The sequence below is a fragment of the Vombatus ursinus genome, unplaced genomic scaffold (genome assembly GCF_900497805.2).
Source record: "Vombatus ursinus unplaced genomic scaffold, bare-nosed wombat genome assembly UNPS02014945.1, whole genome shotgun sequence".
Lineage (NCBI taxonomy): Eukaryota > Metazoa > Chordata > Mammalia > Diprotodontia > Vombatidae > Vombatus > Vombatus ursinus.
Genome location: NW_020954723.1, coordinates 25168747 through 25195732, shown reverse-complemented (window position 1 = coordinate 25195732; position 26986 = coordinate 25168747). Strand labels below are relative to the sequence as shown.

General features: G+C 36.8%; 1 protein-coding gene across 3 annotated transcripts in view; it reads left to right on the top strand.

Annotated features, from left to right (window-relative positions):
• LOC114030116 (prostaglandin reductase 2-like) overlaps positions 1 to 17985 on the top strand; it is a 39563-nt gene extending 21578 nt beyond the window's left edge. For all 3 annotated transcript variants that reach the window (XM_027844824.1, XM_027844826.1, XM_027844823.1), the window contains 7 exons: positions 4517 to 4708; positions 6735 to 6905; positions 8118 to 8327; positions 10089 to 10210; positions 11093 to 11180; positions 16286 to 16325; positions 17307 to 17985. In XM_027844824.1, the coding sequence (XP_027700625.1) occupies positions 4517 to 4708; positions 6735 to 6905; positions 8118 to 8327; positions 10089 to 10210; positions 11093 to 11180; positions 16286 to 16325; positions 17307 to 17371 (888 nt within the window). In that variant the 3' untranslated portion in view covers positions 17372 to 17985. The remainder of the gene's footprint in view (positions 1 to 4516; positions 4709 to 6734; positions 6906 to 8117; positions 8328 to 10088; positions 10211 to 11092; positions 11181 to 16285; positions 16326 to 17306) is intronic.
• Positions 17986 to 26986: the final 9001 nt, after the last annotated feature.

Sequence of the window (26986 nt, the reverse complement as noted above, 5' to 3'; positions counted from 1 at the left end):
CAGCTTCATTCTCTTCTGCAGAGCCATTGAAGTCCAGTGGCAAGACAAAAGTCAATGATTACAAAGAGATAGCATGGCTTCATCAAGAACATCACCCTCATGATGTCATTGGTCCTCTTTGAGAATGAAGGACAAACAGCAACAACTACTCTCCTTTTTAGATCTTTGTTTCTTTTTCCAATTCAATAAATATTAATCTAGCACCTGCTGTGTGCAAGGCACCAATGATAAATTTGTCACAAAGGTAATGTGTTATTACATATGATGATTATTGAAATATCCATAACTTCATCTTTTCGAAATATTTGTCAGTCATCTCTTTAATTATACTTTCAATACCTTTTCCTGGAATCAAAGTCCCACCAACTGATCTAAATAGTTTGCAGCTTCTGTTCTCTTCCTTTTTTTTTTTAATCCAGACTTTTGTCCATCCCCAATCTTGTGATTCCTCTCCCATTTTCAGTAAAGGTCTTTCAGATATCACTGATAGTGGCTCAACATTCACATCTGCCAGTACTTTCAGATTATCTGGGGCAAGTGACTGAACTTCATCTAGGATGGATAAGTGCTCACTTACTCTCTCCTTATATATTTTGAGTATCAACTCCCTGTTAGTCAGTTTTGTTCTGTCATTTATATTATAGAGGTCGTTCTCCTCTGCAGAGAGAAATGAAGCAGTAAAATAAGATTTGAGCAGTTCTGTCTTCTCTCTGTTGTCATTTATCTCATCCACCCCAAGCAAAGTTATTATCTCTTCTTTGTTTCTCCTTTTTCTCCCAAGGTAGGATTGGGGGGAAAAAAAAAAAGGACTTTTAATTGAACTGAGTTTTCCTTGCCAGCCTCAAAGTCTGTTTTAGTATTCCTACCAATTTTTTTTGTTTTGAAAGTACAAGGAAAAAATTTTTAATTCATTTTTATTTTATTTTGAGTTCCAAATTCTCTCCCTACCCCTACTGAGAAGGCCAGAAAAATAAAACCCATTACAGATATGTATTTACATGCAAAACAATTTTCTGCATTAGCTATGTTCCAAGGGGGAAAAAAGTGAGAAAAAGAAAAACAGAATAAAATGTTTCATTGTGTACTCTGAGTCTATGAGTTCTCTTTCTAGAGATTGATAATACATTTCATGATGAGTCCTTTGGAATTGTAATTGGTCATTATGTTGATCAAAGTTACTAAGTTTCACACTTGATTATCTTTACAATATTGCTGTTACTGTGTACATTGTTCTGGTTCTGCTCACCTCACTTTGCATCAGTTGCTGAAACCATCCCCTTCATCATTTCTTACAGCACAACAGTATTCTATCACATTTATGTACCATAATTTGTTCAACCATTCGCCAACTGGTGAGCTTCCCTTCAGTTTCCAGTTTTTTGCCACCACAAAAAAGAACTGCTATAATGAGTTTTGTACATATGTGTCCTCTGTTTTATGTCTTTGGGGTATAGAGCTAGTAGCAGTAACACCGGGTCAAAGGGTATGTACAATTTAATAGCTTTGGGGGCCTAGTTCCAAATTGTTCCCTAGAATTGTTATTGGTATTTTAGAGCATTTTTAATATGGCTATTGATAGCTTTGATTTCTTCTTCCAAAAGTTGCCTATTCATGTCCTTTGACTGTTTATCATTTGGGGAATGACTCTTATTCTCATAAATTTCACTCAGTTCCCTATATATTTTAGAAATGAGACCTTTATCAGAGCAAATATGCAAATTTTTCTTTCCTAGTTCCCTGTTTTTCTTCTAATTTTAGCTGCATTGCTTTTGTTTGTGTAAAAAAAATTATTTAATATCATCAAAATTATCCATTTTACTTCCTGTAAACCTCTGTCTCTTGTTTGGTTTGAATTCTTCCCCTCTCCATAGATCTTGACAGGTAATTTTTTCCAAGTGCCTCTAATTTCCTTATGATATCACCCTTTATGTCTGAATAATGTGCCCATTTTGAGCTTATCATGTTATATACAGTGTGAGATGTTGGTCTGTGCCTAATTACTGCCAGACTACTTTCCAGTTTTCACAATAGTTTTTGTCAGATATTGAGCTCTTGCCCTACTAGCTGGCATCTTTGGATTTATCAAGCACTAGGTTACTATGCTCATTTGTTTCTCTGTGTTGTATACATAATGTGTTCCACTGATCTACCTCTCTGTTTCTGACCAAGTAACAAATAGTTTTGATAATTATGGCTCTGTAGTATAGTTTAAAATTTGATACTACTAGTCCTACTTCCTTACATTTTTTTTTATTGATTACCTTGATATCCTTAACTTTTGTTCCCCTAGATGAACTTTGTTATGATTTTACCAGCTTTATAAAGTAATTCTTTAGTAATTTGAGTATTATGGAACTGAATAAATAAGTTAATTTAGGTAGGATTGTCATTTGTATTAAATTGACTGAGCTTACTCATGAGCAATTAATATTTCTCTAGTTATTTAAATGTCCTGATTTGTGTGAAGTGTTTTATAATTGTGCTTATATAGTTCCTGTGGCAGGTAGACTCACAAGTTTTTTTATACCATTCATAGTTATTTTACTTTATTTTATTTTTCAGCCAAAGACAAGGTTTATTAGAACATCGTCATATTGGTCAGACTCTTAAGGAGTCTGATCATTAGTGGGCTAGTGGCTAGATTCTAAAAATCTGAGCCCATAGGTATTTTAAATGGAATTTCTATTGGTTTTTTTTTTTCAGTCTAACATGGTTTTTACAAGGCTGTGCCATCATTCTCCATAAGGCAGTTGCCTTTGTTTCCATCTACTGAACATTTCTTTTTAAAACTTAAGTTTGTTGGTGAATTCCCTGTGCATATACCACAACCTTTTCATTGTAAGGTCCTTAAGGACAGGTACTGTCTTTTGCCTCTTTTTGTATAGCTAGTGCTTTTAGCACAGTGCCTGGCACATAGTAAGTGCTTAATAAATTTTTATTTAATTGAATTTTTTCAGACAAATCCCATTTTAGAATCATTTCTGTTTGGACTATGAGAATTTCATTCTTGATTATCTCCTTGCTCTCCTGAGCTGATATCCTCTAAAGCATTTTACTCCATGGGATCTTAACTTTGTTTCCTTTGAACTCTTTAAAATCTGACTTTCCAATTTAGGGCACATAATACATACTGTCCCGATTTCCTCTCCTCTGTCACAAACTCTCATAGGATGTGGTCACTTCTACCTGGGTCCCATCATGTCTACCTCAGCAACCAGTTTTTTCCTGTTGGTGAGAATTAGATTCAGAGTAGAAATTCTCCTTCTTGGTTCCTCCACCTTTTGAAGGATGAAATTGTCACGAAGGCAGAAAGTTATTCTTAGCTTCTTTGCTTAATAATTGAAGTCCCCCATCACTAATATATCATGCCCCTATGCCAGGCTTGTAATATTTCCCAATCTCCTCATCTGTCTCTTCCTTCTGTCCAGGAGGTCTCTAGTACTCTCATACTTAAAAGTTTTATGTGTTTGCATTGGTTAGCCACATCATGACTTGTATGATATTATGAAGACTGTTCCTCAGAGGTCATTGTGATCAATAACACTAGGCTCAACAAACAGCTTAAGTAATTCCTATTTAGGCATGTTTCATAAGCCTTATTGTGTAATGTTACTAAAATGAGAGATCTTCATTGATTTTTGTGGAACTGGCCTGATGGAATAAATCATGCAACTTTGAGCCATTGTCAATGATATTTTTTTTCCTGATGGTTTGAGAGGAACCAAGTCTTTCATGTTTATGTATTATGGCTTGTCACATTTCAGAGAAGCAAGAAAGAAGCCTGGTAGCTTGTGAATGTCAGTATCCTTTACAATTTTTTTTTCCAATCACAAATTTAAAAAATAGTCTAGAACATTGTGTTCCCTAATAGTATTTAACTTCTTTAGGAATTGTTCCATTTGTTGGTAGAGCTGATGAGGATATAATTGTGCCTCCTTCTAGGTACTCTTGAAGCAACCCTTTAATTGTGATTTTCATTGTTAACATTGATGACTTTCCATTTAATAAGAATGAATTATTGGGAAATTGCCATAGCTTATCAGCTTTAACATAGCCCTTTCTAACTGTGACACTAGCAATGGATTATGAATTGAAAACAATTCCTGTTTGACAGAGGTAAAAGGTTGCGTAATAGGGCTTTGGGAAGAAGGACAGCTATGAGAAAAATAATTTTTTTTTTTGCAGGTTTGGGGAGTGGAAGAGTTTGTGAGATAATAATACTTTATGGTTTCATCAGGATTATCACAAGGATATTTAAAATCCTCTGTATCCTTTAAACAGGCATTTTCCAGTATCTTTTTTAAGAGAGATATTCTTTAAATAGTCAATAGCTGAGAAGAGAGAAAGGAAGGGGGAAGATAAAATTTTGTTTTGTATCTCAGAGGAATGCTTTGTACTTAACACTATTTCATTTTTTTCTCAACATCATTCAATATATCCCTTTTTAATGGTTTCTAGATAAGTACATAAGTGAAATATTTTCAGAATTCTCCTAATCAATGTTTTTGGTTTTCAGCGTATTAGAATGAATGATTACAGTGGAGCTGACTTTATAAAGCCTTGGCAGCTCTCTGAAGTGATTGATGGTGGAGGTGTTGGAGTTATAGAAGAGAGTAAACATGCAAATTGGGCTAAAGGCGATTTTGTGACTTATTTTAATTGGCCCTGGCAGACGAAGGCTATTTTAGATGGAAATACCCTTGAAAAGGTAATTTCTAATAAACAGTGCATTTATATTTTCTATGATTCTCAATTCATTTTTTCCTTGGCATTTGATTCTGCTTAACATCAAGAAAGGAATGAAGTCATCCAGTTTCTTCTGACTACTCACTCATTAAATGTATCAAAATCTATACCAACAATTAATTGATTATGTGATCCTCATTCCTTTTTATTACTTGAAAATTTATATAAAGAATAAGTTATATAAAAATTAACTGTGTTTTCACTGAAAGTAGAGTTAATGACTTTCATTTACTGTCTACAATTATGCTTAAAACTGAAGTCAAGGGACTTTTGTCACTTCATGGTAACAACTAGGGGCTTTATGGTGGTATGATTTGAAGGTTTAGTGAGAAATTCTCATCTCCTAACTTCCCACTCACAAGTTGGCCTGCCTTAGGCCTTGAAACTTTCATCATTTGTTAAAAGTAACTGTTAAAATACACATATGTGTTGTTACTACTAACCTACAAGCACTAGTGTGGCACGTCTCAACCAGAATTTTTCCTAAGAGAAGTTGGAGATTGCTAAAGGACTAATTTAGAAGACAGTTAAGTTGTGAAAGGAGGATACAGGAAAAATGAAAGAATATTGCAGCTGAGAGCTAAGTAGCTGGAAGGCAGCATGGGGACAATGACTATGTGGGGGAAGGAAAGGTGTTTAAAGGTGCAGAAAGAACAACGAAGAAGTCCTGAAATCATACTCCATAGTTTGGCCTAATGCTGACCCTGGTGAAAGCCACTAACAATCTGCATTACCTGCCTTACAGGGTTATAAGGAAATTGCTTTCCAAACCTTAAAGTGTTATTATACCAATGTGAGGAATTATTATTATTTCATTATGGGGATTGATTTAAAAATCAGATCTTAGTTGGAAGGAACCTTGAAGGTTATCCAGTAATATCCCTTCATTCTACAGATCAGGAAACTGAAACAAAGGAAGACTGAGTTATTTTCCCAAGATCACATAGCTAATTAGTGGAAGAGCTGTGTAGAAAAGCAGATAAACAAACAAACAAAAAATCTTGAGCACCTAAAGCGGAGACCATGACTTTTCATATTAATGGCATTTTTTGCTGATGAAAGAATTATCATAGTTTCCCTTCTTTTCCACTTCCTTTCATCATTGGTCCTCTGGAATTATGATTGGTCATTGCATTGATTAGAATTTTTAAGTGCTCCAAAAACTTTTTTTTTCAATATTGTTGTAGTTTAAATATTATCCTGGTTCTGCTCACTTCACTCTGTATAAGTTTAAGTAGTCCCAAGTTTCTCTGAAATTCTTTCTTTCATTATTTCTTATAGCACAATAATATTCCATTATATTAATATGTTATAATTGGTTCAACCCCTATAGATTCCATTTCTCTGCCACTACAAAAAGTGCTACTATAAATATTTTTATACATATAGGATGTTTTCCTTTTTCTTTGATTTCTATACCACTAGTAGTGATATAGCTAAATTAAAGGGAATGTACAGTTTAATAACTCCTTGGGTTATTCCCAATTGCTTTCCAAAATGACTGTATCATTTGCTCTACTAATAGCATGTCAGTGTCCCTGTTTTCCCACAGTCACAACATTTGACATTTTGGAGGTTGAATTTTAGCTTGAGGCTTTGATTAGAGATTCCATATTCTAATGTTGCCATTTTTTGGATAGCATATATTAGTATTCCAGTGAAGAAAAGTGCCTCTTCCAATGCCAATTGACAACTATTTGGCATCTGAGTGTGAGAGTCGTTTGTGGTCACTGAGAGGTTACATGACTTGCCCACAGTCACACAGCCAATTGTGACAGGCAGAACTAGGTCTTCCTGACTTTTAGTCCCAACTCTTTATCTGCTTTGCCATACTGCTTTTGGTCTAGCCTTATACTTTAGTTCCTTTAGAGTATAGGTACTTTACTGTAGCAGAAATGATATAGGGTTAATTTCCACCAATGTTTCCTGTTTAAACTCTAATAGAAATCTATACTGTGATATTAAAATATGTGCATATTTTATTTTAGGTAGACCCACAACTTGTAGATGGACACCTTTCTTACTTTCTTGGTGCTATTGGTACAACAGGATTGACTTCTTTTCTTGGAATTAAAGAAAAAGGTCACATAACTGTTGGTTCCAACCAGACAATGGTTGTCAGTGGAGCTGCAGGTGCTTGTGGATCATTGGCTGGCCAGGTAAACTTTCCTCATGATTAGTTACTTGATTTTTAAAAAGCCACATCTATAACAGAAGTCTCGATATAAAACTAGACAGGCAGAAGTATCAGATTAAGAAGCACATGTAATGTTTTGCCTAAATAGTTCTGGTAGAAGGGGTTGTGTATAACTAGTCAACTATGTTACTGCTGTTCTTAAAAATAAACATGCTGCAATTTGGCAATTTATTTGGGGTATAGTTCACCATTTATGAGAAATTTAGAAAAAACAGAATTAGATGTAAATGACCAACTGCTATGATGGAAACAATCAGAAAAAAACACCTTTCTGAAATTTCATATTATAATGAGTAAATCTGTTAAAACCATAACTTATCTGGTTTTTAAAAATTCCAAATAAACGATAAATCATTGCACACAAAAATATAGAATTTAGTACAGATGTACTGAGTTTAATGTTACTCTAAGTAATGTCATTTTTACAGTAACATCTTAATACGTTGTAACCAAACAACACTATACCATTGAGAAACTGTTACACTATAATTTAGTACAAATCAAATAGCTGGTGACAATCTGAGCTTATGTTTTGAACATAACTTTTGAACATCAGTTGGGTTATTGATATGTTCTGAAGCATTATTTCTATGGAACTACCTGCTACCTGGTTGTTTTACCTGATATATTTTTTTCAGAACCAGTGAATGGCCTTTACAGTATGCTTTTAAACATTTCCATATACATATATATATATATATATATATACACATACACACACACATATATATGTATACACATATATATATACATATATATTATACAGATGAAATGTAATAAACATATATTCATAATGAGAACTTACAGAGTACAATTTTTTCTGAATACTTTTTTGGAATCTCTCAAGCTCAGAAACTTAGGTTCACATTGTAGCGTTGTGATGTGTTATTGATCTGATGATTCCTTTTATATAAATATATCTAAGATATCTACTTGTAAACTCTCTGTTCTACTTATATCTTTATGATTTGTTTTAAACATCACCTTGTATCCTGTATCATTGTATCTCTTTAAGTCTTTCAGTAACCTTTGGTCAAAAGTTTAAAAATTGTGACCTGACCTGAACTGTAGTAAATGCCAGTACATACTTGTAGTAGCTTACAGCTTTTCAACCATTCTAGGTACTGTTATAAAAATATAAAACTATTTAATATTCAGACTTCTATTCTTATAGATTGGCCGTTTGGAAGGTTGTTCCAGAGTGGTGGGAATTTGTGGAACAAATGAGAAGTGCTCCATCTTGGTCTCAGAACTGGGCTTTGATGCTGCAATTAATTATAAGAAAGGGAATGTGGCAAAACAACTCCGTGAGGTTTGTCCATCTGGAGTGGATGTTTACTTTGACAATGTTGGTGGTGTCATCAGCGATACTGTTATACGCCAGGTGATTGATAACTTCATGCTATTAATTTGAATAATTAATTATTATTTCTGTTGTTTTACACACACACACATACACACACACACACACGCACACACGCACACACACTTTGTTACTCTGAGTCACCAGCCAAAAACAATTCCTCCAAGTTCTATGTTTGCTCTCATAGAACAGTCTGATAGTTTATTATTGCCTTCTTCAATATAATCATGCTCAGCATCTCATTTGTGTGTCTTCCAGAGTTACAATAAGAGCAGTTAGTCAACAAAAACTGATTAACTACCTACTAAATATCTGCCACTAGGGATACAAAGACAAAAGCAAAACAGATGTTGCCCTCTTAATAGAGGAGACTTTACATACATTTACAAATATATAAAAAATAAATACAAGAGACTTTTGAGAGAGGGAGGGCATTAGTAGCTCCTGAAAACAAGACAGTGAATCTTGTACTGAGATGAATCTTGAAGGAAAATGGGAATTCCAACAGATAGTGGTGAGAAGAGAATACATTTTAGGCATTTGGGGGCAGCCAGTACAAAGACAGGTAGGTGGCACAGTGGATAGAGCTCCAGGACTGGAGCCAGAAAGAGTCTTCATCTATCCTGAGTTCAAATTGGGCCTCAGACACTTACTAGCTGTGTGACCCTGGACAAGTCACTTACTCTGTTTGCCTCATCTGTAAAATTAAGTTAAGTGAATATTTGAAGATGAACTTATGTTTCCTTAAAATTACAGAATTTTAATATTACATTTTTTTTCCTGGTTAGCAAGTTTCACCTCGTCTATATATCCACTTGCTTACCATTTGATGTTCATAAAGACATGCCATAGATAAGAGTCAACCCCCCCAAGAAAAAAATCTCTTAAGTTACTATTAATGGAATAGTCAAAGTGTTTGTTTTCTTAGCTTCCAAGGCTGCTTTCATTGACACTTATTAATATTTTAATAAATCTTTTTTTTTAATTTTAAAAACATTTTTATTTAAAGTTTCGAGTTCCAAATTCTGTCTCTTCCTGCCTCCCTCCTCTTCTCCCTCCTCCCCCATCCCTGAGATGGCAAGCAATCAGATATAGGTTATACATGTGCAATCATGTAAAATATTTCCATATTAGTTACTTTGTACAAGAAGAGTCAAATAAAAGGAAAAATGAAAGAAAGAGACAAATAGCATGCTTCAGTCTGTATTCAAACAATATCAGTTCTTTCTCTGGAGGCAGATAGTATGCTTCATCATTAGTCCTTTGGGATTGTCTTGGATCATTGAATTGCTGAGAATAGCTAAGTCATTCACAGTTCTTCATTGAACAATATTGTTATTGTGTACAATGTTTTCTCCTGGGTCTGTTCACTTTACTTTGCATCACTTCATGTAAGTCTTTCCTGGTTTTTCTGAAATCATCTTGCTTCTCAATTCTTATAGCACAGTAATATCACATTACGGTCATATATCATAGCTTGTTTAGCCATTCCCCAATTGATATTAACACTTATTTTATGAAAACATTATACTTTTCATAAAGCAGCTTTATATTTATGTATATTATTTATATTTATTTAGATTATTTATATATGATATATAAATATATTTGTTTATATTTATTTATTATATTTATATTATTATATGTTATATAGAATACATTATTATATTTTGTTTATTTTATATTATTATTTTATTTATATTTATTTATATTATTTATATTTAGTAACTATAGAGAAAAATCTATTTCTTGGGGGGATAGTAATCAATTTTCTCTGAACAGATGAATCAGAACGGCCATGTTATCCTGTGTGGCCAGATTTCTCAGTACAATAATGATATGGCTCATCCTCCCCCGTTGCTGCCTGAGGTAGAGTCAATTCTGAAAACAAAAAACATCACAAGGTATTCTTTCTTTTCTTTATTTACTACCATATTAAACTATATATGCAATATACTATATGTGTATATATATATATACACACACATACACACATGTATATATACACACATACACATACAAAGACATGCTTTTTTGATATGCATATAGATAGATATGCTTCTTTGCCCAGAGCTGTTCCCCCATCCCAATCCAATCCAATAAACATTTTATTAAGTGCCTAGTATGTGCCAGCCATTGTGCTAAAGGCTGGGAATACAATTAATAAAAAGAAAGACACTTCTTGCCTTCAAGGAGTTTACAATTTAATTGGGGGGAGACAACATACAAAAGGAGGCAGGAAAGGTGTGAGGGGAGGTGCCATGAGGAACACTGGGGAGCATCTTGTTCCCTGGAGTTGAGACCAGGCAGAGAAGCAGATGCAAAGTGGAGAGAGGAGCTGAGAGCCTACCTTCTTCCCTCTATAAAGGAAGGCATTGGGAAGGCTTTAGTACTTCACCTGCCAGCCCTCCAATCAGAGGGGAGAGGAGGGTAAGGGAGGTCACGTCACTCAGGGCTTGATTTAGCATTGTGGTGATGAGATTAGATGTAATGAGCTTATCTTGGGAGGGGCATCTTATTCCTTGGAGTTGAAACCCAGCAGGGTAGTGCTATGCATTTAAAAACCACTTGAAACCCAGTAAATAGGTTTTCTTAACTCAGATAATTATTTTGACATTGACTCCCTGTTATATTTTATTTTCATAACATTTTTCTAAACCACATCTGACTGAACTCAGTATAATTGAGCCATGATATTTGTCCCATGAAAAGATTTCAGAGGCTTGTGAAATTATCTGATCTTGCTTTTCTCCTGTTTTAGATTGCTGTCTTTTATTTTTCAATAGGGAAAGATTTCTGTTGTTTGATTACAAGGACAAATTTGAGTCTGGAATTCTACAACTGAGTCAGTGGTTTAAAGAAGGAAAATTAAAGGTAGGACTTGATCCTATGTCCTTATCAATGTATTCCTTTTATCTTATTCCTCAAATGTAGTGAGTCTGAATTTCTGTGTAGTTTGAAAAATCAGATTGTTATCCTCAGTATAGTTAGTTCAAATTACATAGCTGGGATAAGTGTCCAGTTGCTCACTACAGTTAATTTAAATAAAAACCATATTGATATGAAGATTGTATTACTTTGTTTCTGAGGGTATTCCAGTACTGAGATAGGATTTGAATAAAAATCTGTAGCTCATGAATTCTCAAAGGGTGTTCCATGGATCTCCAGGGATCACCAAAATCCTTTTAGCATTCAGATAGTGCTCCCTGACACCTCTTGCCTACATTGCCAACTTCCCAGCATGAGGAATGATAAGCTATGGAAACTGCTCCTGCACCAGAATTCTCAGTTATATTGAGACTTGAGAAAATGGAAACCAGTCAACTGGTTCTTCCCATATCTTGTGGCTAACAGACTCCCACCTCCTGCTCCCTGTAATTGAGGTTGCCATCTACTGAGGTGAAAACGCACCTCTTCTAACAGTCTTTACTCTCTCATCCCTATCTACTTTAGTTCTTTCCATTCACAGACTGTTTTCTTGTCCTTCCATTCCATTATGCTTTCTGGAGCCCCATCTTCATGGTGAATCCCATCTCCAGATCCCTTCCTTTTGCATCCTTTCCATATACTTATAGTCATGGAAACCTGGCTCCCTCTCATACATACTACATCCCTGGCCATCTTCTCTGGAATGCCTTCCAAACGGACTAGAAAGAGAAGTTGCCATACTCCTTGATCCTCACTGCTGTGTCTGTACTGTCCCTTTACCCCATTACTCAGCAGCTTGTTCTCCTTTGAAGTCTACTTCATCCATCTCTATTTCCCTATACAAATCCTAGTCAGCCATCACCTGGCTTCCCGGTGATTCTCCTTTCTTTCTCAAAGCATTCAATACCGGTCTTGTAGTCTTCCCCACCCCTGATCTGCCCACATATTCAGGGACTTGAGCATACATAATGATGTCCCTGGAACTCCCAATTCACTCCTTCCTTCCACCCACAGGAACAGTCACATTTTAAAATTCACAGACTTCACTATTATACTAGCTACTTCCTTGATCTTGAATTCTGTAATTTTGTCTGATAACCTCTATCCTTCCATCTCTTTCTTTGTCTCACTTCTCCTAAACTTATTCTTTGTCCTCAGCACAACTTCCTTACCCTTTCCTGTTTTCCAATCTATCATCCCTATACTTGCCTCACTTTCCTCCCTTTAGTTTTGACCCTGTAGTTGACCCGCTATTTATATATACTTTTGTAGCTCAGATCTTGTCCTGATGTCACTCATGCTTTGCCACATCTAAACTCTGGGTTATCCCCCACCTCTTGCCTATTTATACTTGTTTTGAATACCAAAGAATGCAGATGGAGGAAGGCACACAATCCATGCTGACCAGATCCACCAAAATTTATACTGCCTTACCTCCAATGAGTCTTTACTTCCACATGGCTATCTTGTAATTATGCCCTGCATGAATCTTTATTCTGCTACCTGAAATGGCTGTTCCAAATTTTCTCTTTTTTTGTCAGGCCTTCTAAACTTCCTCTACTTCTTTTTCTTCTTCTACTCTTCCCTCTTAGAAGAGGATCTCAATTTTTATTTTACTGAGAAAATAAAGGTTATATGCCATGAGCTCTTTCTTCTTTCCTATGTCATATCTCAGAACCCGCTATACACCATCTCCCTAGTCCCTGTTTTCCTCTGATGTGTGAGATAGAGGTAGATCTTTGCCGAGGCCAGTTCCTCTACTTGTGCACTTGATACCTTTCTTCCCTATCAGCTCTGGAATCAGTCATTTCCTCTGAAGTTTAGTCTTGCCCTGTTTACTAGCTCTTTCCCCATTGCTTACAAACAAGCCTCAGTCTACTCATTTTTAAAAAAAAATCTTCCCTTGACCCTTCCATTTCTTTAATGTCCTATATCTCTTCTCCATTTAATATCTAAATTCCTAGAGATGATTACTTACACTTGCTACCTATACTTCTTTACCTATCATTTTCAACTCCATTTATTGGTAATTCCTTATTTGCCTTTAAGATAAAATACAAATTCCTCTGGCTGGCATCTAAATCCCTCTATAATTTGGCTCCCACTTATCTTTCCTAATTTAGTTCATATTCGTGTTCAGGCACTATATATTCCTTCATGAGCTGGGTAACGTAGTTTATCACTAGTCCTGTGGAATCATAGTTTATCATTATTACCTCATCATAGCTTCTAAGTCTTTATAATATTAATATAATTATATAATATATTCTATTTATTCTCACTTCACTCTATATCACTTCATACAAGTCTTCCTAGGTTTCTCTGAAACTATCCCCTTCATTGTTTCTTATAGCACAGTAGTAGGAGATCGCCATTTATATACCATAACTTATTCAGCAATTCTCCCAATTGGTAGACATCCCCTCAGATTCCAATTCTTTGCCCCTGCAAAAAAAACTATAAATATGTTTACATAAATTTATAGTTTGTTTTTCTTAGTACAAATTTCTTTCTTAATCGACCTTCCCTTGTTTTCTTCTTCTTCCCTTGTTTTCTTCTTCTTCCCTTTCCTTTTTGTTTGAGTTTCAATTTTCCTCCTGTAACATTATAATTAGTTTTGCCAGGTAAATTATTCTTGCTTGTAAGCCTATATCATTTGACTTCTGGAATATCACATTTCAAGCTCTCTACCCCTTTGCTATGAGATAATTTACATTTTCTTCTTTTTTTCAGTCTTTTGACTTTGTTTCAATATTTCTTACTGATTCATGGAGTTATTAGCATCTATTTGGTCCACTCTCATAATTTTGTACCTATTTTGCTAAGATTTCCCTTTCTCTTTCCAATTTTTTCTTCAGTTGCTTTTATTTCTTTTCCAATTGTTTTCCTCTAGTGCTCTCATTTATTAAAAATGTTATCCTTTCTTTTTTAAAGCTCTAGATTAGTTTTTTTTTTCAGGAATTCTAATTGAATGTGTACCCAAACTATGTTTTCCTTTGAACCTCTGCTTATAGACATTTTGGAATCATTCTTTTCTTCTGGATTTATGTCTTGAGCATCCCTGTTGTCATAATAGCTTTTTATGGTGGGATTCTTTTTTTATTTGCTCATTCTTCCAGCCTGCTTCCTGACTTTAGAACTGATGTTAGGGCTAAGCTTTGTCTACTTTTGTAGGAAAAGTCTGGGCCAGTCCTGTTCCTACTTTCTTGGGGTTATTGAGGACTGAGTTATTCTAGAATCTCAGGGACTGCTTAGGTTGGGGACCTGCAAGTTTTCAGTGTTCCCTGGGTGATCATCAGGATCCAGGGCAAAGTCTGATCACTCCCTCACTGGTCTAAGCTCTGCATGTTCCTGACCTGGATGTGGGCCTGAGCAACATACATGTAGAGTTTCAGTAGAATGCTCCTAGACCCTCTGCACTGGAATGTTCCACGTAGTGCACTTTTGACCAGATCCGCCCAGTGTCTGTAGATCTGTGTCTGACCTGGGCTTGAAGAATGACTTACTTTACTTTTTTTTTTCCTTGAATTTCCCCATCAGGATTCATTCTGGTACATTTTCTTTTTCTTTTCTTTTTAAAAACTTTTATCTTTAGTTCCAAATTTTCTTCCTCCTCCCTCTGCCCACTGAGGAAGAAAGAAATGTAAAATCCAGTACAAACATGTATAGTCAAGCCTGGTGCATTTTCTATCTGTCTTTGGAGGAGTTAGAGGAGGGTTCTTGGGGAGCTCACTGTACTTGCTGCTACTCCACCATCTTGACTCCCCCTCTGGTAATGACCTTACTATACTGATAGCCCTGATATTCGGTGTGGATTGGTGACTGTGCTGGAAGTGTTCTCATCTGATGTTTCTATCACCCAATCTGAGACTTGGTCCTTCTGAAGTAGGGAGGCAAAGACTGGGATTTCTGATCTTTTTTCTCCTCTGTATTTTGTCACCTTGGTGTACTGCATTCCTTCAGGTGGCAGTGAAAATGGAGAGGAAGAAATGAGTACCAGAAATATTTCAAAGAAAACATTTTTCATGGCAGGATTTCTTTTTTAAAAAATTTCTTTTGTTTTGATATCAAATCATCTCCGAATATACCCTTTACCACTCTCCTACCCAGTGAACCATGCCTTGTAACAAAGAGTAATTGGGGGGGAAAAAAGAGAAAAGCAGTTCAATATAACTACTCAAGACACAGTGAATCTGATGGTGTATACAATATTCCACTTCCGTAGTGTCTCTATCTGTATAATTATAGGGGGCAGGTACATCAAAGAAAGTATTGTAGATAGAAAAGATTTCTTAATGATCATCTAGCCCAACAGTTTACTTTCAGTAAAGTGTAGGAGGGAAAGGAGGTTAGAAGTTAGAAGGAACCTGTTAAGAATTAATCAATTAATTTCTTAGCCATTTGGGAAAAAATGGCTGATTCAAAATGTGTGCACACTCCTACTTTTTAAAATTGTTACTTAATGTAAAAATTCTAAATTATACAATAGAAAACAAATATTTAATTAGTCTTACTAAAAGTTATCCTTTACAAAGGTTATAGGGCAGCTAAGTAGCGCTGTGGATAGAGTACTGGGCCTGGAGTCAGGGAGATTCATCTTCGTGAATTTGGCCTCTGACACTTACTAGGTGTGTGATCCTGGGCAAGTCACTTAACCTTGTTTGCCTCAGCTTCCTTGTCTGTAAAATGAACTTGAGAAAGAAATGGCAAATCACTTCAGTATCTTTGCCAAGAAAACCCCAAATGGGGTCATACAGAGTGAGACACTATTGAAAGTGACTGAACAACAACAAAGATTACATTTTGTTTGCAGCTGCTTTGATTTTGGTAGAAAATTTTTTAAATTAAATTTGTTTATTTGGCAGAGATGCTTAGGGGTAGAGTATGAGAGGGGGAAAGAAAAAAACCATATTAGTTGATGGGGAAAAACAGATTTCATTCATAAAAATAGGATTTATTATGCATATTACTTTCTTAAAAGGGAAAAGTGCTGAATAGTTTGCCCTTGAAAAGTAAGAAAGAAAATTAATTCCAGTTATTTTGATTTGTAGATCAGAGAGACAGTGATTAATGGCTTGGAAAACATGGGAGGTAAGATGATCAGAAATTCTTTAATAATTCAAGTGTAAGTTCTTGCTCTGAAACAGTACTTTTACAGGCATTCCTTCCTTTCTCTGTGCCGTATGTCATGTTTTTTCTTTTTTATTTCTGGGAAATGTTACATTTCAATTTGAATGAAATATGAACTTATCCAACCTCTACCAAAGATTCAACTTAATGATATTTAAGAGGAACATCTTTCTTTGGTGTGTCTCATTTTATGAGGTTCTTTCTTGAGTTCCTTAAATAGTATGTGCATAGCTTATACATTTTACAGAATGCATGGGGAGTACTTTTCACAGTTTATATATTATACAGATTGGGGAAAGTTTTTAATATTTAGTTCTCATGAAAATAGATTTTTTTTTGTTCCCACATGCATAGCTTTCAAAATTCTCTTTATCCCTTCTTTGGTGAATATATCCACATGTACTTAGCCATTAGAATTTTATTTTAGAGTAGTGTTACTTAAAAAGTTTTTATTTTCTGAAATCTTTTATTTTCCATAAAAAAATGAATATTTGCCTTAGGGGAAATCCATATTGTCAATATTGTAACTACTCTTCTGAATACCACATCTACACAAAACCCTAAGTCCTTTAAGTTAACAGATATTAGTTTTATTTGCTCATCTTCTATAATCATTATTTCTTATGTTCTTTATAAGGGATTATTTCAAAACTTTTTTTGCTTATTTTCTCTCCTGAGCTTACAGTAAATGAATATGGTTAGTAACCAATGGACATTTTCAGTTCTGGTACTAATGTTTAAGTTGTTTCTTACCATGATTTGGACTAATCTGTGTGCTTCAAAACTGATATAATCATTTAGGACTTTATTCAGAATTATAAAGCTCCATTTTGATATATGGATGTATAATGTAATTTTGAGCTATTACAACAATTTATAAAAACTGGTGATATTACATAACTGACACTAATTCTTCAAGATAATTTGTTTTTTCTTTTTCAGTTGCCTTCCAATCTATGATGACAGGAGGCAATATTGGGAAGCAAATCGTTCGTATTTCTGAATAAAAACCTCTGTCCTTCCATTGGATTACACATGAACAAGAACATCAAGTAGATTTCTTTTCAGTTTTAACAAGAGAGATTTAAAAGTCTGTTAATAGATTTATAAGATTAATTAAACTAACTTTTTTGTCTCATTTTATTTCGTATTTGCAGCATTGGTGATAGCTTTAATGATAATTATTTCTTCCAACTTAATGTACCCTATATATAACTAATTATAGGGTAACAAAAGGTGATCATGACCCATTTTTCATTTTCTTCCAAGAGCTAGCATTATATATGATGTTTGTATTAGATATTTTGAGTACACAGAAGATTTTCGTGCTATTTTTTAGCATTCTGAATAAATTAATAGTTGAGAAATTACTTTGTACTAGAACCTTTTCAATATCCTTCTCAGGTAATTTTTTTATTTATTTCTAATTATTGACTTTTGCATATGGTGGGAATAGAGTTCTTGCCGCTTTGTAACATTATCATTAAGACTTCCTGAAAAAGTTAACCTTGACAATATTCAGATTGTTCAGTTGTGTTTTGTCTTAAAGAAGATAAACAAACTCAAGTCTTTTACTGTGTAAAGGTCTGATTGGAGCATAAATAAAGACACTTTCCTTTGAGCCTGATTATGTTTTGTAACAATTGCATGTCACTAAGTGTACTTTACCTGGGCCATTAAGAAATTATGGGAGCCACATTTTGCCACATTTCATTAAAAAAGGAAAAAAAAGTCTGACAATGCAGATAACTTTTTAATTTGTAGAAATGTTAAATTGCATTGAAACATAAGATTAAATGAATGGGAAAGTGATATTTGAATTAATTTTAGACTCAGACTTATGACACTAATTCCTCTGCTGTATCTCTTTACCATCATCTTGAGCTGAGGGGTTTTCAAAATGCTTAAAATTAGGAAAAGTACAGGAATTATAGATACTTATTCTTTGGTTACTTTTGGGAACAGGACACAGAAAGGAAAGCAGAAATATTTATGTTTTATTTCACCTTTCCACCATTATTTGAAAAGAACTAAAAGGGCTTTTGGAAGGGGGACAGAATCTTCATAGGAATGTCTGTAAAATGTAGTAAAGTGGTATACACAAGTCTGTATGTAACAGACACACAAAACTTTATCTAATGCATTTGAAATTTTTAAAAATTGAAAATAGTTCATTAAAATAATTATAGGTGCACAGGTATGGCATGAGTTCCCTAATTCTCTCTAGGCTCTCTCCCTAGGCTGGATCTGGCTCACTTATTCTATTCGTACCCACTCCAGGTTTGGGTGGTCCCTCTGAAGGGATGGTCATATCGTTACTGCTCATCTTTAGGGTCCTAACAATAGCCCTGCTGATGGGAAGGGGATACACTCCTGCAACTTGCTTTTCTTCTCAAAATGTACTCAAAATGACACAGTTGACTCTTAAACACCAAATATTTACTAATCAAGAAGGTAAAACACACAAAAAAAAATCATAAAACAGCATTTTCAAGAGAAGGAAAAAGCATGAATAGTCAAAATATAACAGTATACCTATAAAACTGGGACACATTCTTCCACCAATACATATAACGTCCATGGGGGAAAGTGGGCACACAAAGACACTTAGCAGTGAAACACTGGAAGGGAAATCATGTTCCCAGAGCAGCTCACAACTCTGGACTGCAGACCTTAAACAGTCTGTATTTCACCAGCTATGCAGGCCTACTCCTCTTCTGGACCTCTTGGAGAGCTCCTGCTGGATGAAGCCACTCCTCTGCTACTCTCAGGCAACAAAAGGTTTATTGGAATATCCGCCATATTGGCCAGACTCTTAAGGAATCTGAGCAGAGGCTAGATTTTAAGCATCTGAGCATTTTAATGGAGACTAGATGGCCCTTATATCTAGAAAGACTGTGGAAGAGATCTAGGAGTGGCCAAGTTCTTTGGGGACTGTGAGGTAATAGAATGCCAGGGACTTGGACCAAGTGGCCAAGGGAGAATGGAGCCTAGCTAGGATTAAGGGTGGGAAGTGGCCTGGGGCCATAGGGAAATAAGACAATGGACAGGTAGGCTAGGTTAAGGGTACCAGAGAATTGAGAAATAGGGCATAGCCGCAATAAAAAGCCAGTTGATGGGATTATAGCCTCAGGCAAATGCCAGATATTTGGCCATGTGGGAAAGTCCAGGATTTTTCCTTTTTGGGGGTCTAGCTCCCATCCTCATCATTTCCCCCTCAAACAAAAGGGATCCAAATTCTTTTGGGGCAAGGGGCAAAAGTCTTGTCTTCTGAAACTGTTTCCTGCTGGCAAGGGGTGTAGAGCTGTCCCTGCCTCGAGGGGGTCCCAAAGAGGAGGTTGACTGGAACCTAACACAGGCTGCATCTAGTGAACTATGGGGGGACATTGGTTGGTACGCTCTTTCCTACCAACTGTAAGTGAATGGCCTGTAGTCTAGAAGATACAAATCTAACAGAAAAGGCTGCAGGGCCCAGATAGGACAGGATAAAACATCCTTAGCTCTGTTTGGATTCAGATAATTCAGTTTTCCAACCATGAAGTATCAAATTCACCTCATAGCCAGACTCAGGAATAGCCAGGTGGGTAACACTCCTTTTCAAAGGAACATAGTGGGGTAACTGAGCCAGGAGGATCCCATCTTAGACTGAGGCTAAAATTGTCCTCAGCTTTTCCTGATGCTGACTTCCCACCAGTATCACATTCTTTCTGAGTAGCTTGTGGCATTTCTCTCAGGTGGTAGATTATTGATTATCAATGTATTATTATGATCCATCAGACAACTCAAAATAAAATCCTATGAGTTTTTATCTCACATAGCAAGTTTCACTAATCACAGCTTAGGAAAAACTTTTCCAGGATTTACATCTCAAACTTAAAATTTGTCCTGGTGTAAAAAGCCAATAGTTAGAGATTATTTCTATATACTTGCAAATTCTCAGCAAGACAAAACTCAAACAAGCTTTTTTGCAAGTTTACACATTAAAATAATAACCAACAATAAGCCAAATTATTTTAGTGGTAACCAAATTATGAAGTTACTTGACATAACTGATACAGAAAGTTCACCAATTTGAAACTTGAAACAACCCATTACCAATCAGGTGACTTCAGTTTTGTTAAATGTATTTCCAAAATACTTTAAATGGAGAATCAACATCTCATCATTAACGGTTAAAACTACAGCTTTGAAAGAGTGTGTTTACCCAAACTCAGAGGCCAGCTTCTTTACCTTGAGCAGGATGTGCTGAACCTGGGTGATGCTTCCAAGCAAAGGTTGCCCCAGGGCCCAAGGCCATTGCCAGTGGGGCCCCTGCAGTAAAGGGTGAATTCAGAGGTGGGTATGGGGAGGGTGAAACTCTCTTCTCCGATGACAGGGACTAACAGATACCCTCTTGATTCAAGGGAAGGGGGTGACCAGGGTAGTAAGGAGGTGTTTCAAAACTCCTTAATGATCAATCACAAAACTTCCAAAATCTGCTAAGATGTTTTTAGCTGTTCTAACTTTTCCTTGTGACCTCCATAAATGAGGATTCAGGGGTGTAGAGGGAAGGGAGTAAGTAAGCCTCAGGGAACCAAAAAGCAACTGCAGTTTTCCCAATTCCCTAGCGCCAAGAGAACTGACAGAATTGGGCATTCGTTTCCTGATAGGGCGTCCCTCCTTGTCCTCTATGCTGCCAAAGGTGTACCCAGGTCCATGGCCTTGAACCAAACCAGTGGACCAAGGGCCTGAGAGCATTAGGCCCGAGTACAAGACAGCCTTGTAACTGTCTGCCTGAAAAGCACCTCCAAGCCTTCCTAAGTGCTTGGAGAGTGATCCCAACTTCAGGACAAGAAAGAAGGGGGAGAGACTTACATACCTTCCAGTCTTGACTGGATAAGAACTTGGGGTTAGACAGTTTCCCTGTATGGGCTACTAAAATGTTGAGGTTTAGGGGTTTGGGGTGCTGAAATCTCAAAATCACAACATGCAGGTCCTGCCCGAAAGAATTTGACCCAAGCCTTCTTTCAGCCAAAGACAAGGTTTATTAGAACATCCGCCATATTGAACAGACTCTTAAGGAATCTGAGCAGTGGCTAGAGTATCAGAATTTGAGCCAATATAACTCTTAAAACCTCAAAATTAAACTTTTAAGTCACCATGTAAAATGGTGGATAATTTTCACATTGAATTACTAATTTGCATAATATAATTATAAAAAATGTAAACTCCTTTTGGGCAGTTCCAATATTTCTATTTTTCTCAGTATCTAAAAGCACAATTCCTCCTGTATAGTAGGCTATAGGTAAATGCTTATGATTGTTGAATATAAACCCCTACAGGTACTTGAATGCAAAAAAAATCAAACTTTAAGACAATTCAATCCTATGATGTTAGGTCACTGGGCTATGTTGATCAGAAAGCTGTTTTCTTTTTCTTTTTTTTATTAATTTATTTTGATTTATCAACAATCACTTCCATAAGCTTTTGAGTTTTAAATTTTTCTCCCCCTCCCTCCCCACCTCCCTCCCCAAGACTGCATGCAATCTGATATAGGCTATACATATACATTTCTATTAAACATATTTTTACATTAGTCATACTGTAAGGAAGAATTAGAATCAATAGAAGGAACCACAAGAAAGAGGAAACAAAACAAAGCAGAAGAAAGAGAGAGCAAATAGTATGCTTCAATCTGCTTTCAAATTCCACAGTTCTTTCTCTGGATGTGGATTGCATTTTCCATCTTGAGACTTTTGGAGATGTCTTAGATCCTTGCATTGCTGAGAAGGGCTAAGTCTACCAAAGTTAGTCATCACACAATGTGGCTGTTACTGTGTACAACATACTCTTGGTTCAGAAAGCTATTTTCAAGACCACAGTTTCATGAAATACCTATTTTTTGACATGGCCAATTTGCAAATTTGTTGTCCTTGACTGCTTGTCAATCACAAGTGAGAGTTTTAAAGGGGAAGGGAGAGTTGTAGGAGAGAGAGAATTAATAATAGGCAGAGAAAAAAAGGAGCACCAGTGCAGTATTTTTAACAGACTCAAGAGAAAACAGATACCGTTGGAAAACTTTGGAAGTAATGTGTGGATTATACTTTAAAAGAAACAACCAAGGGGCAGCTAGGTGGCACAATGGATAAAGCTCGAGCCTTGGAGTCAGGAGGTCCTGATTTCAAATCAGGCCTCAGACACTTGACACTTACTAGCTGTGTGACCCTGGGCAAGTCACTTAATCCTGATTGCCTCACGAAAAAAAAAAAGAAACAACAAGATTCATATGATGGAGATTTGTGTTTTTATGTGCAAGCCTATTTTTCTATTCTGTGTTAGCAGCAAAAAGTCTTACCACGAATTCCATGGAGACGTTGTTTGAAACAGGAAGAAACTTTATTAATGTCCCGGGAAAGCTGGGCGTCCCACATGTGGGAGCACATGTGTCAGATATACATCTTTTTATTCCCTATTCTGGATTCTAATTTCCCTCCCGTATTTCACCAATGAAGGGAGGGAGCAGAAGGTATTTGCTGAAATAGCATAGTAGGAACAGTGACAACAAAATATTTCCACAAATCTAGGGCATACTGTTCCCTGAATACACTTGGCATCAGAGAAAGAGAGGATACAATGGGGAATTCATGTAACTAAGGCATATAGCAACCACTCATGCTTCCAGTGTTTTAGGGCTCCTGGAGGACTGATGTCCTTAAATCATGTCTGCCAATCTCAATCACAGTCTCTGCCAGTCTCCACTGGATTTTGCTAAGTGTTGCTTGGCTGTAGTCACCCCTGCCCTCAGTTTGGGGCTTAGCTGACATCTTGGTTTAGTATATTGCTATGCACTTTTGCAAAGAACTGGAACCCAAGAGGAGTCTTGGGGATTGCCATCTCTTGACCAGGATCTCTACAGGCCAAACTCTACTCCTCACACTAGCATAACTTGATTTCGCAACTGGTCTCTTCTCACAGCCTATATACATAATGTATGTCTCCTATGCCTATTTGCTTCTAAAATAAGCCATTGCTGTTGGGGGATTCAAATATGAAAACAAATGACCAAAGAGTCACAGAGGTTGTGCAACTGTTGCTAATTCTGAAACTACCAAAGAGCTTACACAGGTTATCACAACCATAGTTAATTCTGAAAAATATAGACAATGAGAGGTAACAGCAATAATGAGCCGAGTTTGATGCACAGCAGGGCTTCCTGACTGGAACATGTGTCCTGCAGGGGCTTATCCAAGCTCAGAGACCACTTGGGGCTGGTGTGAAACAATTCTGGGATTTTGCTGCAGCAGAGTTTATCCAGAGGGGGAGCACAAAGGATTGCTGTTAAGCCAAGCCCAGGGCACAGCTTGTTTGCTCTGGAAAACAAGGTGTCTCCAAATAGTGAAGAGAGGAGTCAAAAGAGAGGAGTGGTCTTGGCACTTGATGAGGGGAGAAGTCAACCAAAATTCGGGGACCTAGGCCTCCATCTCCTTTTGCCTTTATTTGGGAATAGCCCTTTTGATGTTAATCTGTACCTAACCTCAGATCTGATTTTTGGCCAGTTAAGTCTATTCACCCACCAATAGTGTTTTCTGATTTTAATTTATGGCTTCCTTTGTTCAACTTCCACCTAACACTTAGATCGACTTTTGTGGAAATGAAAACTAGCTATTTCTCACATCTGCATTTGGAAATGCTCATATTTGTTGGTATTTGTCAAGTTCATAATTAAAATGACATTTTATTTTTTTAAAGATGGCTTTTCAAATCCTTTCAAAATTAGAGTCCAAATTTGAATTTTCTCAAGTACAAAAACTGTATGATAAAAAGCCTAAAACCAACAAAATTCTAGAAATATTATACAGTAACTAGAAAACCTGTAAATCACTTGTGATACAATTGTAGAGAGTGTATTCTGGGTCTGGACTCACCATCCCAGAGTCAGTCTGGTACATCTCCTTAGGATCCTAGAGGCACCCTGAGAGGTTGTGGGTATCTCTTCTAATGACAGTCATGGTCCCCCTTCACTGTTAGCCAACAGAGATGCCCCAATTCCATTTAACCAGTTCATATCAATTAGCTTTTACAAAGGGATATTCACTATAAAGATATAATAATAACAAAAATACAAACTTTCCCCTCACCACTTAGGGAAACACTTTCTCCTATACGACCTCATTCTCTGGGAAAAGTAGTGTCAGACATAGCATAGTTCTGTGTAACATTGGTCTCACCACTTTCATGTACAGGTGCATCATGATTGCCAGATGAGTCCTTCTGTCAGCTTCCACTGAACTGGGTCCTCAGGATTGTCCCAAAGGCCACTCCCTGCAGCGATGCTGGGATGGATGCAAAACTTGTCATGACTCTGACTCCTAGACCCTTTGTAGCTCACTCTCCTGAACTTTCAAAACTTATGAGGTTAGAGCCTTCAGATTAATCTTCATTGCCTAATTGGAAGAACAAATACTGAGGCAGATGTGGGGACAAAAATCGCCCTGAATGACTAAAAGAGAAACTGAGGCAGAGCTCTGAGCCAAAGCACTTTATTAAAGGGACCTGGCCCCCTCTAATGAAATGGACCCCAGACCTTCCTCGTGGCCTGAGATACCCCCTCCTTCCAGTACCTTATTTTTATAAGGCTTAATACCAGATTTGTTACCTGAACATTCTAAAGCTGCTATACAAAGCACAGAATCCCATTGGTTGACCTATGACACATAAGCTAAAATAAGCAAAAAATGGTATGCCAGCAGGGTCACAGATTGGGTGAAGCAGGGAATATCTTTTGTTGACTAGGTGGTCACAAGATGGATGGGCTGCCCTTTAGATGGGGCAACAGGAGGTGGTATGAGCTTTATATACACTCCAAGAACAAATGGGGGGCCCTGAAGTAGTAGCCTTAGGAAATCCTGGTTGGAGGCAGCTAGGTGGCACAGTGGATAGAGCACTGGTTCAAATGCGGCCTCAGACACATAACACTTACTAGCTGTGTGACCCTGGGTAAGTCACTTAACCCCATTGCCTAGCCAGAAAAAAAAAAAAAGGAAGGAAAAAAAAAAAGAAAAAAGGAAATCCTGGTTGGATTGGTCCACTCTAGCCAAAGGTGCTAAAGATTGTTACTCTTCAGTTCCATCCCTAAAATTAATTCATTGGGTTTAACTGCTATTTAGCCTCATTTTCCCTTAGCCAAGGGTAGAATATGTGGCTGAACTTAAGAAAGAGGCTAAAGGTAAGGGAAGGAGGGGGGAGTGCTGTAAAACCTAACCTGATTACCAGCCCTTCTCTTTGAGAAAGCTAAGACTCCCCTGCTGAAAAGTCAGTCAGTCCTGGTCCTTTCCTGCCCTAATCCTCCAAAAAAAATTGTCCCCTTTCCCCTAAACTGAGGGGATGCCATGCTTTCCCCCATTTCTCCTATCAGTCAGACCACAGAGTATGAGACCCCCATCCAAATCAGACTTCAATTAAAATAATCAAGTGGAAAATTGATACAGGTCATTATACAAATTATGTTTACCCCTTGCAAATGCTGAAATAAATCAATTATAGAAATGAATTAAATTAACCAAATATTTAAAATGTACTAAATATTCCTCCACAAATGATAGATTCCTTAAGATTCTGGCCAATATGGCGGATTCTTTAAATCTCATCCATCCCCATTTGACATTCTAATAAATCATGTCTTTGGCTGAAAGAAGGCTTGGGTGGAATTCTTTCAGGCAAGACCCAGATGTCGTGATTTTAGGGTCCTAGCACCCCTATGCTTCCAAACCTCAATATCTGGAGGGAAAGACCCTTAGGGTTTCTGGCCAAAACAGAAACAATTGCTATTTACATTCATTCTGGGCCAATCAGGGCCCAAATAATGACCAAGTATGGCTTGGTCTGGGACCTATTGTTGAGCCAGAATGATTTGGGGTTATGGTTGGTCTTTAAGAAAAAAAAAAGTTTCAGATTTACATTCAGTAAAATTTACATTCCCTTTTTGGCAGAGCACCCACAGGTAAGGGTATGATTGATACCCTATGTGGATAGAGGGAAGGGAAAGAAAGGAAGGAAGGCGAGAAGGCAAGAAAGATAAGGAAGGTGGTGTTGCCCATCTGGTCAGTTCCAGTTTGGTTCCCAGTAGGCAGCTCCTTTTCTACCCACCCAGGTTGTTGTTTGAGGCCAGAAATAGAATTTGGTATGGATTAAATGAAGGAGGGGCAGTAAGAGAAGTAGAAATCTAAGATGATTGGGGCTTTGAATATAGATGTCTGGGAGGATGTTGATGTTAACAAGAGAAATACATAAGTTAGGAGGCAGTAGAAGTTCTGGGAGAATGATGAATTTTGGATTTAAAGCTGAAATGGACTTTAGAAATCAACTGGCTCAACCTGTTTTATAGATGAAGAAACTGATACTGAGAGAGATTAACATTCAGGTGGAGATCTGCAAAGTCAGGCCACTGGGCAAAACATAGTCTATGTGACCCCATATTTTAATCTTGTTCAACCATTGGGTATCTTTGGCTCAGCCAGACTGCAGGACGGTGAGATTTTCTTTAGACTAATCCCATCACTTGAGGACTATAAACAGTTTTTAACCCTGACAGATCTTTGCTGTAATTAAAATTTATCCCAGGCCTTAGGCCCATGGAAGAAGGG